This window comes from Osmia bicornis, chromosome 5 (genome assembly GCF_907164935.1).
Source record: "Osmia bicornis bicornis chromosome 5, iOsmBic2.1, whole genome shotgun sequence".
In the NCBI taxonomy this organism is placed as follows: Eukaryota; Metazoa; Arthropoda; class Insecta; order Hymenoptera; family Megachilidae; genus Osmia; species Osmia bicornis.
The window spans coordinates 9,821,088-9,832,477 of NC_060220.1; the positions used below are offsets into that span (position 1 = coordinate 9,821,088).

The following is an 11,390-nucleotide window of genomic DNA, read 5'->3' on the forward strand; positions in this document are numbered from 1 at the left end:
TCCATCGAAGGAAAGGTTCATGCGTTTGCACTTGACATAGCGTTTCGTGCTGTTACTTGGGTTTCAATTTATTTGAAATCTTGCAGTATTATTGGATTCATTTCAAAATCGATGAAATTATTTATGAACTTAATCTAATTTAATTTAGATAAATTTTATCGTCTAAATACATTTAAATAGATCAATTATCTTCGGTGATACGCTGTACCTAAAACAGCAATGTTAATAATCACCTGTATGATTATTGAAAAAGGACAATGCTAATTTTCCAGAGATTTTTCCGTTGCCGAGTATCGAAAGTTTTATTGGGCTGTGATACGTAGGTGAAGGAACGGGCCGATCCGAAAATTATCGGTTTCTTGCCGTTCAAAGCATAGGTTCGGAGACCACTTGAAATGTAAAAACAACATACCCAGGCGAAGGCCCGAAATGCTATGTCAAGTGTGAACATGACACTTGAGGCACGAGATAATATGATTTGGAATCGGATATATCAGTGAGATAATACTAATGCAACGACTGAACTTTGTTATTTTCATTTTTTTCTTATAAAACTGTTACCAAGATATTTGTGACGTTTTTCTGATTAAAATGATACCAAACACGATTTGGTTTGGATAATTACACTAAAGAAACAGCATGCAGCAAATCGAAACTTCTCGCCTATAGGAGTTTATTTCAAGACACGAAGAACTATTGTCCGAGCCGTATCACGCCGTGGCATGCAACGAGGCAACGCCTGCCTATTCAAAAGGGTTCGGAACGGTGATACGATACGGGCGTTTGATACCGGTGGATACCCGGCTTTATTACATATCTAAAATATATACCGTTATTCTTTTTCTTTTACGTAATGTTCGCGCCTTCAAATAATCAATTATAACATGTACTCTGTAATGTTAAGTATAAATATATACAGTATAAAATAAGATACAATATTTCTAAGCTGGGCTTAAACACATGCTTAAGACATCGGCTAGATTCTCAGCAGGCCCTCCAAACTCCCGTATTTAATGCTGTAACTAAAATTAGTTTGGCGCAGAAAATCCAAGCGGCGCTGGTGGCGATACAAACACATATAAATGATATCGGTGAGGTATACACACACAAGCACATGGTCCCTATATACGTCTGCATGGTCTTACTTATTCAAAACTTTCAAAAATAAAAATAATGAAAGGGGAAAAATGACAACAATATATGTATAATAAAGAAAATATATTAAATTTTTACAAAAATATAATAAATACATATATATATCAATAATAATATACAATTAATCACAATCATACATACAATAAAACACACACTCTGCTCACAGATTATACTTAATATATTAATACCATGTTAATGGTTTTATATATTGTATATGTAAACTGAATACTTACAATCTTCTTCTTCTTTTCATTTGCATCCAGGTGTCCTGTTGCTCTATTTTAATAGAGGCAGCCTCTGACATGCAATATTTATTACAGCCTCTGCAATAATCGTTTTCATTAACAATTATTTACATATGCTATAAAAAGTATATAAGAGTTATTACCAAATAAGTTCAGTGTTATAACTGCTGATGTTGTTAATCTTTTCCTCATGAAGTATTTTTCTTTAAAGTAGCTGCTACAGATCACCTGGAATTTCAGTTTTCAGGTGGAAGCACCAACTTTGGGTTGTCACATACTTCCACCCACTGTGCCATCCTCTTCTTATCCTTTCTCTCTTGGGGGAAGAAGAACATCTTGCTGTTTTCGTTAATATACCCTCTGATGCTGCATATTTTCTTCCTCTTTCTTTTAAGATACATTTTAATAATTAAAATTAAATATATTACTAAAACAGCAATGTAAACAGTTAATGCTTTCAGTAACAATTTTAAAAAATTCTGTACTTACTTAATTTCTATCTTCTCCTTCTATTGCTGCATCTCATCAGCAGAAGTTATTGAAAAACCTAACGTAGAAAAAATTTTTAAAAATATCTTTTTAAATAATAATAATAGTCATAATAATAATAGCAATAGTAATAATAATAATAATAGCAATAGTAATAATAATAATAATAGCAATAGTAATAATAATAATAATAGCAATAGTAATAATAATAATAATAGTAATAATTATAATAATGGAATTCACTAACCTGGAAATTCTGTCACCACTGTCACCCACTGTGCGCCATATTTCTTCAGTCTCTTTAAATTTTGAAACAACTAAAAAACGCGGCGACAAATTTCGCGGGAACATGACGTCACGATATCTTTAGTTGGGTATGTTAAAATCAGTGATAAAAGGTATGCATGTAGAGAAGCGACATCAGCGCCACCTGGACTTTCTGCGCCGAGTTAAAATTTGCATCAAATTCACAAGAGTGGAGCTTGGAGGCATAGACATGTAGGGTCTTTTGCGTACGTGGTAAGGCGCAGTCCCTACAGTACCGTCGGGCGATTCTCATGAAGGGGAAAAATAAAGTCTCGACACCACTAAAACTTTCACAAAAAATATAAATCCCGATCTTTTATTTTAACTAGTCAGTCTTACATATAATTCGTCTATCTATAATGTACAGTAATCCTTTTGCTTTGGACACACATAAACTTAAACCATGGACGGGCGTCTCGACCTTTCCGTGGTCGGTCGAGGAAACGAATGCCTCACGCCAAGCGTTGGCGTGGGAGAGGGAAAATGCCTTTTCCCGCGTTTTCTAGCGTTACAGAGTGCGCTGTGGCAGCTGGAAGTGCACTTTTCGACGGGACGGCCCACCGGAAGTAGGTGCCGCCACAGACATATGAAATATAGACGGAGCCTTTCTACGAGGGGTAACTGATAATCGCGGTAAAGGGGGAACTCATCTGACTTCGACTATTTTCGTAAGCACAGACTCGGGTATGTTCGGCTTTTCGCATCCGTACGATGAGTTGCATTGAACTTGTAGCAGTGAAGTTGGCTACAAATTCACTACGCATTCACGCCGCGTCGATGAGTGAATGCGTGGCCAACTTCACTGTGACAAGTTCAATGCAACTCATCGTCGGTGTATGTACACTGAGTTGCATTGAACTTGTCGCAGTGAAGTTGGCTACAAATTCATTGACACATTCACGCCGCGTCGGTGAGCCGATGGGCGAGATCGACTCACCGACGCGACGTGAATGTGTTAGTGAATGTGTAGCCAACTTCACTGCGACAAGTTCAATGCAACTCAGTGTACACTCAGTCCCATCGAAGTTGTCGCAGTGAAGTTGGCTACAAATTCATTAACGCATTCACGCCGCTTCGGTGAGTGAATGCGTGGCCAACTTCACTGCGACAACTTCGATGGGACTGAGTGTACCTACGCCGAGTCCCATCGAAGTTGTCGCAGTGAAGTTGGCCACGCATTCACTCACCGAAGCGGCGTGAAGCGTTAATGAATTTGTAGCCAACTTCACTGCGACAACTTCGATGGGACTCAATGTACATACAGTATTGCCTCGTAATAAGCAAGTGGTCTCGACTTCGAAATAAGCAAGTCGCTATCCCCTCTTCTTTGTTTGAAGTCGCCCGCAAAGTGAGAGGTACGAGAAATGAGTGAGAGGTCCATGAAAGCGCGAAGCCGATGTTTAGGGTAATAAATTTCACGCTCGACTGAGCAGTGACATCGGTTAGTAGAAGAAGGATGGAATATATGTATATAATGCTTTCTATCCTTGTTCAAAAAATAACATCGCTGCTCGGCCGATCACTATATGATTTGCCGCTACCTCGGATCTCTCACTCGTTTCTCGCGTTCTCTATCGTCCCGTTTCGAGAACAAAGTCAAGCCGAATAGCTACCTCCCTCGAAATAAGCAACGGTTCGGTCCCGAGCCACTTGCTTATTTCGAGGCAATACTGTACATACATACATGTGAAATGTGAGCCGAATACTACCGAGTCTTGCCGGAATAAGTCGAAGTCAGACGAGTCCCCTCCTCGCCCCGATTATCAGAGCCCCCCTTACCTAAAGTAGCAGTTTATGCTCCGTCTATATTTTCATATGTCTATGCTTGGAGGGCCTGCTAGTCACTACCTTGTTGTGATCCTCCCCGGTTTAAGAGAATATAAATTCGTAACACATTGTAAACTAGGCTGCATAGAATGAAATAAATTGTGAATTAGGCCGTAAAGACAGTTGAATGAAGGAACTGAAGCGCGTCAAATTTAAATTGTAAATGAAAATCTATATAGCGTTATCAAATTGTTATCAAGGATTCCTTATCAGTAGCTCGCTTAGTAGAAGAAAATCGGCTTATCGTATTTAAAATGTTTATCAAGGACTAAATTAACGAGCGTTGACAACGATAGTTTACTTAACGATAGGCAGCTATAAATAGGGGATTCTTCTAGAAAATTTCGTCCTTTTGTTCTTTGTAAACGTTAAAGAAAAGTACACGTGTAAAACATTTATTTTCAATTCAATTTATTGTTCTTGTTTTAGTTTATTAAACTTAAAGTTGATCGTTGTTAAAGGTTTAGTTTGTTTTGAATAGTTTAAGGTCAGTTTATTTTCTTTAAAACTAATTCGTGTGAGCAGAGCGCTTTAGCGCTCCACGGGTGGCTTATCCACGTTCCTTGGATCTTAAAAAGATCCCTAGAAGCTCGAAGTATCGCGCAACAGCCTACATGGAGCTAGCCGGAAGGAATAATAAAATGTAACGTGAACATGTTTAGAGTGGTATGGTAACATTGTCGTGGGAATATTTATCGATGATATGCAGTATCGATATGTCTCGAATATCTGTCGAGGACCTTTGTATCGATGGTTGTAAATTAAGAGCGGAGTTTAAACCATCGGCGCGTACACTTGTATATAAAATATACAAAGCCTGAATTGTAAACCCCTTGACGTGGGTGATCGAGCTGAGAGAAGAATGAAATAGTTTCACTTCAAAAATTCCTGAACGACTAATTTATGATAGACCATATCAAATTTGCTGTTTTCGACCAAGACACGAACGGTCTTTAAAGTTACGAAGTCTTTTCCAATATCCTGTCTATTCATACACTCTAAGAGGGTCGTAAATTTCCTCAAGAGTTGCCTTTGGCAAGTACAAGGTCTTGTCGTTTCCTATTTTTTCTGGGTCCCACGCTTTCTCGTAGCACATGTGCGATGCAACATTCTAGCGTCTTGGCGGCACGCCCCCACTTCCACGCACCTGAGGGTAGACGACAGGCAGGGGAAGGGGCCTACACAGAACGGGGTGGACTCCTCCACCATTGGAGGAGGGATGATCCTGAGAGAGGATCCAGGATCCATCAAGGAAGTGGTATAGACCGACATCACGCGAAGATCTCCTCCGCCAAGCGCAGAATGATCAGAACAATTTTGTCATCTAAATACAACGGATCGCTTTCATGTGCAAAAGTGCATCTTGGACTTTATAATTTTGCACGATTGCTGAATAAATAGTTGAATTCAAGCCGAAGTATGTAAATAGTTGTTTAAATCTGTTTCCGCGCCTCGCGAGCAGAGTGCTTTAGCGCTCCACGGATAAACTTACTCACGCTGAAATTCCCTAAATATCCCTATTTCCGTTAAACGGATTCGCGCAACATATGTAATAACAAAAATAACACAAGATAAATATTAGAAAAAATTAAAAATACCCGAATATACGATGCTGCCAATAACGATTTGATAGGTTGTCGATGCCTGAGCTAGGATCTTCCTAGTAGAAGAAAAATTTTTTATTTTGCGCAGACTCCGAAAAGGTTGAAATGTATTTAGTATACTATGATATACTATTTAACGAGTAAATAGGTTTTATTAATAGCGGTTGGGTATTTGTATAAATGAAATATAAATTATTTCATTAGGAAATAGGGGTATACTTCCGAAAGGCCCCATCACCCCAGGACAACCAAACTTTGGATTTATAGTAATTGAGGGACGAGAAATCGAATGAGACCATTTTCAGAACTGGCAAATAAACCGTTCTCGAGATATACAGGGTATTCTAAAAGTGCGGAAACCCCCTATTACCTCGATAAGAACGCATTTCCACGCAAAATGACTAACCTTAACCTAGGCAAAATGACTAACCTAACCGTAACCCTAATCTTAACCTATAATAGGGGGTTTCCGCACTTTTAGAATACCCTGTATATCTCGAGAACGGTTTATTTGCCAGTTCTGAAAATGGTCTCATTCGATTTCTCGTCCCTCAATTACTATAAATCCGAAGTTTGGTTGTTCTGGAGTGATGGGGCCTTTCGGAAGTTTCCCCGGAAAGAGAAATTATTTCATACTTTTTAGTGCATTTCGAAGTCGGTTGTATTGTTTGTTAAAAATTATTTTTTAAAACAAAGGCTAAAAATTTTCTGGAGCAGCACCCCCACTAATTTTAGCTACGAGCCGCCACTGTACATGCTGTACATACACACTTGCCAAGTATGTTTTTGCGCATTGCCTAGGTAACGCGTCATCATGGCAGTTATTGAAATTTTTTCAACTTCTGTTCATTATAAATACAAAAGTAAACTATATTCTTTCAGTTTCTTAATTGTACTGTTTTTCACAATTTTATCGTTACTTACACCATTTTTTATCATCTACAATGCAGGAGGTAGGTATTAATTTGCTTAATAATAATAATAATAATTTCACGTTATTTTTGAAAATTATTAATAATTTCCAGGCTTCTCATTAAAAAATCGCGTATACATAGAAAGACCGGATGTATTATTTAATTATAAATATTTATTATTAGTAGACAGAGGCTACAATGTTAGTCCCATAGTTTGTTCAAGTTTTACAACATACAAAGATAATAAAATTACAGATGACTGCATACTAGTGAAGGTTCTATTATCGCATTATATATAAATGATTTTATATATATGATTGTATATTATATGTATACTATATACATAATACATGTATACATAACATGTATATTAATTATTGTACAATTATTAAAAATTAGGTTCAAGAAATAGATACAAATAGTGATGGTAAAAAGGATATTTTAAAATTAGAGGCTCATTTTTATACAAACGTACCTGTTAGATCTTGTAAGCTTTTACTCTTTTTTAATTTTCGATTAAAGGTAAAATGTGTTATTACGTTTTTATTTTTGAGTATTATTTCAAAGTGTTAATTTTATTGATTTATTTCAGCAATTGTTTGAAGTAACGATTGAGTCTATTACACTTTTTGCTCATGTGTTAGATGAAGAAGTACAGAAAGTACAGTTCTATGGAGACTTAATGCTACAGCAAAAGGGCCTTCTTACCAATGAAGGTTTATATGAAACTTACAATCAGAGCATAGAAATGGCTCATTATTCATTAGAAGAGTTACTTTTGCAAAGTGCTAATAGAAAATGTTAGTAGTAATTTTAATCTTTTAGGGGCAAGAAAATTGATAAAAAGATACCCCTAGGGGGAAGAACAATTTTAATTGAAATTTATTTTAAGAAAAAGTGAATTTTTCAATACTTTTATTACTTAAACATAATGTTTGCTGAGAAAAAGGTTGATTTAAATGTTGTTCACATAATTATAACTAATTAAAAGGTGGTTTTGAATTGTGAATATGTTTGCAGCTATGAAACTTAATGGAGGTGGTTTAAAATTTGGACCACTGTCCCAATATTGTGCGCCATTTAATGGTTTAAATTTTAAACCACTGCTCTTAAAAAAGTTTAATATTGTCATTTATTCAAATATAGTTGAAATATAAACATTTATTTTAGTTGCAGCTAAAATAAACAACGAGTATGTAACAAAGCAAGTAGGTCATTCCAGTGAAAACACAGTAGTTGTTTGCGCAGAAATAATCTATAGAGACGGTTTAATTCATTATCAACCCAGTATTTGGGAGGAATTGAAATGGGCATGGGTTCAGTATTTATCCTGCCTTCTTGTCTTAACTTACATAGTGAAGCATACAATGGTTTTCTTATTTTCAAAACGATATTTGAACAGTTACATTGTAATACCATGGAGAGAAAAATAATAAAAAATTTTATACACTTAAAATAAGACTTATTTCATTCAATTGTCAAAGTAACAAAACTCTTGTAAAATGTTGTAAAATAATTTTACACATTGATGGATGTTAAAGTATGTAGATATGCTAAAGTACTCACTTAGTTACAATCTGTTTTCACACAATTCAATATCACTAGATATCAAATACGTAAATCAGGTCGATATTAAATTGTTAAATCTGTTTATATTTAACAAGGGTTCATGCAAAATTTTTTCTATAATTTTTAATTTAATTAGTATCTTCTGGCATATATAGAATACTGTCATCTTTTGTATATGCATACGTTTCATTTATTGAAAATATATAGATAAGTGTAAATTACGTTTAATAATACTTAATTTAAACCGATTGAGTTACTAAATGGCGTTCCTTTAATTTATTATCTATAAAGAGAATGATTTCTTCAAACAAGTTTCCATGACTCGTCGTATTCAAAAACGGAAAGGAAGAAAAGTATATTTATATAACAAAGAGGAAAGATCATTAAAAAGAAGAAAAAAATGAAAATTGATTGATTTTTTCCGTCGAACGAATACTTGGTAAAGGAAAGTCGTTTGGTAAGACGGCCCTGGAAGTAACTCTTCCAAACTACGTGCTTGACCAGTTCAATGAGGTTGGAGATTGCGCTGTGTTCTACGTTGTTTTTAGGTTTCGTTTTTTCTATTCTCGCTATTGATACACGATTCTGTTATGAATTGCATTTATTCTTAAAGACAGTTACAAAGCATCGCGTATTAATGGTGTTTAAGATGAACTGCGAAACGATTCAACGTGTTTCCCCGGAATAACTCAGTCGAGTGAAAAAAAGAACGTAAGTAATGCGATTTAAAGAGATAATGGTACTGAGGCTGCAACGGATGCTGCTGTTGTACTGAATTTTTCGCTGACACTTTTAACATGTTTCTTTCATGTTGTTGACGTTTATATATTTTATAAATTATTTTAGCACTTAAGAACATTCTTTTATGAGTGAAGAGTGAAAATTAATATCTACTTTGCTATAGCAGGGGATATTTAAATATTATGCTTCCTGTGAAAAATTGTAAATAATACAATTTTAGTAGTAAATAGCGCGGTTTTCTTTTGTTTGCTGTTGAAAAATGTAATCAGCGCGATGTTTTTGTTTAATACCACAAGTGTCAGATTTGATTAAGTTGCTGCTTGTGTTTATTTTCATAAAAGATAAATTGAGTATATGTATTGAATGCCTTAATATATCAAATTGGTATCATCTCGTAAAAGAAGAAAGCATGCTTGAACTTTTGTCATTCGAATACAGTAGTATTAGAATTCTTCAAATTTCTTTTATTTAATTGTATATTATCATCACTCTTAATCATCTCTCTTAATCATCATTGGGTAGTTTAAATAAATGTTATAAATATTACACTGATACACATCGCGTCAAAGATACTGGAAGAATCATGTCTACGAGATCAAAGGAAAAGGTAGTCGCAGCATTTCGGAAGTTTTTCCGATCCTCCGAGAAAATCTCGGAACAAGACGGAGCCAGTAGCTCGACGAATTCACCATCGAGGAAGCTTTTAAGTCGACATCATCGTCCTGACGCAGTTACACCAGCTGATGGTGCACTGTCGGATAACCCGGGTGCCAGTAATTCCAGTCATGGAAGTTGTTTTTTCAAATCAAAGAAATCTTCCGGCAGTTCCGCTCAGGTACTTCAAAATTAATTTTCAATTTATTATGTTGACTGTCATAGTAGCAAAAGCCATGTGCACTCAGATATACTAAAACTGTAATTATTAAGGATACGATTGATTAATTTTCAAATGTAAATATTAGTTTAATATTAATGCTATTCAAAGTTTGTCTTCTTTTTTCTTTTACTAATTATTTGATTATACAAATAATGTATATATGTATCATTGAGATAGTAGTTAATATTTTTCCATGTTTTAGGGAATTGTTGCAGTTCCAGATAAAAGGGTTCGTTTGCGTAGATTGATGAAGGAGCTCAGCGAAATCCAGAGAACACAGCATCGATTGGAATCAACCTTCACTGCAGAACTAATCAATGACAATTTATTTGAATGGCACGTGAGACTGCATAAAATTGATCCAGAAAGTGAACTAGCAGCTGACATGAGAGAACTCAACATACCTTATATACTTCTCCATGTGGTGTTTCCAGAGAACTTTCCATTCGCACCACCTTTTATGCGTGTTATTTCTCCGCGAATCGAGAAAGGTTTTGTAATGGAGGGTGGCGCTATTTGTATGGAACTTCTTACACCAAGGGGATGGGCTAGTGCATATACCATTGAAGCTGTCATCACACAGTTTGCAGCTAGTATCGTTAAGGGCCAGGTGAAATCATCTTAGCATGAAATCATCTGTATTCCAGTATTATTTATCAAAAGTGATTGCATTAATTTTAAATTAAATTAAGATATATAATTTAAGTTCACACGCATAGATATTTTAAGTATTGTATTGAGAAATTAATATAATAAATGTTAGAACGTTTTATCGTTGAATTTTATACACTTGTTAAATCGGTTTTTTATATTGTCCACTAATCAGTTAATTTTAATTACACGTTCCAATTCATTTAAGAATGAAAGTAAGTATTTATAACGTTATTCAATTTTTTAGGGGCGTGTGGCAAGGAAATCGAAGACGAACAAAGAATTTAATAGACGTTCTGCTGAAGAATCCTTCAGGAGTCTTGTAAAAACTCATGAAAAGTACGGTTGGGTTACGCCGCCACTTGCAGAGGGTTAATCCTGCAAATCACTCTAATGAACGAAAGACTTGATTGTTATTTAAAATATCGCTGCGTGCTGATTTCAAGAATAAACTTGACAAGTAACATTGTTCTTCCTTTCTGAACAATCATGCCATTGTATCACGGTTGTTATTCACTGTGTAAGCAACTGATTGTGCAATATTCAAAAAAGGAATAAGAGGCGGTAGCGAAATTTTGAAAATCTGTTGATTTGTTTGAAACAATTACGGTAAAGATTATAGTTGTTTCATTACTATGGCGTTAGTAATTTATTTGTCAGTTTTGTAACAAATGGATTATTGTAACGTTGCCATGATATTGTTATGAATAATAAACACACCGTCAATCAAATATCTTGTAATCTTTGAATAGTTACTTAAAAATATTTGTAAATGTTTTGTTAGTGTATTATAAAGCTACATCTTTCATTCTTTGAAGAATACTGAAACTCTTTGCTTGTTACTGAAGTATGGAGAATAATACTCATTCTTTTATATTTTATAATATCATGAGATCTTTAATTAAATTTATTTTTTTAAGCGACACAGCATTGATGTTCATATAATTATACATTAAAAAATAAAAGGATGTAGCCTTCAATATTTTTTCATCGAAACTTTATTTTTTCTGAG

The 11,390-nt window shown here is 35.0% G+C and overlaps 1 protein-coding gene across 1 annotated transcript; it reads left to right on the forward strand.

Annotated features, from left to right (window-relative positions):
• Positions 1-6,411: 6,411 nt before the first annotated feature.
• Positions 6,412-11,109, forward strand: LOC114881780 (ubiquitin-conjugating enzyme E2Q-like protein CG4502). The gene is made up of 8 exons (XM_046285735.1): positions 6,412-6,579; positions 6,652-6,815; positions 6,940-7,062; positions 7,133-7,340; positions 7,902-7,910; positions 9,420-9,685; positions 9,930-10,337; positions 10,626-11,109. The coding sequence occupies exons 1-8, from the start codon at positions 6,441-6,443 to the stop codon at positions 10,752-10,754; spliced, it is 1,446 nt and encodes a 481-aa protein (XP_046141691.1). The 5' UTR covers positions 6,412-6,440; the 3' UTR covers positions 10,755-11,109.
• Positions 11,110-11,390: the final 281 nt, after the last annotated feature.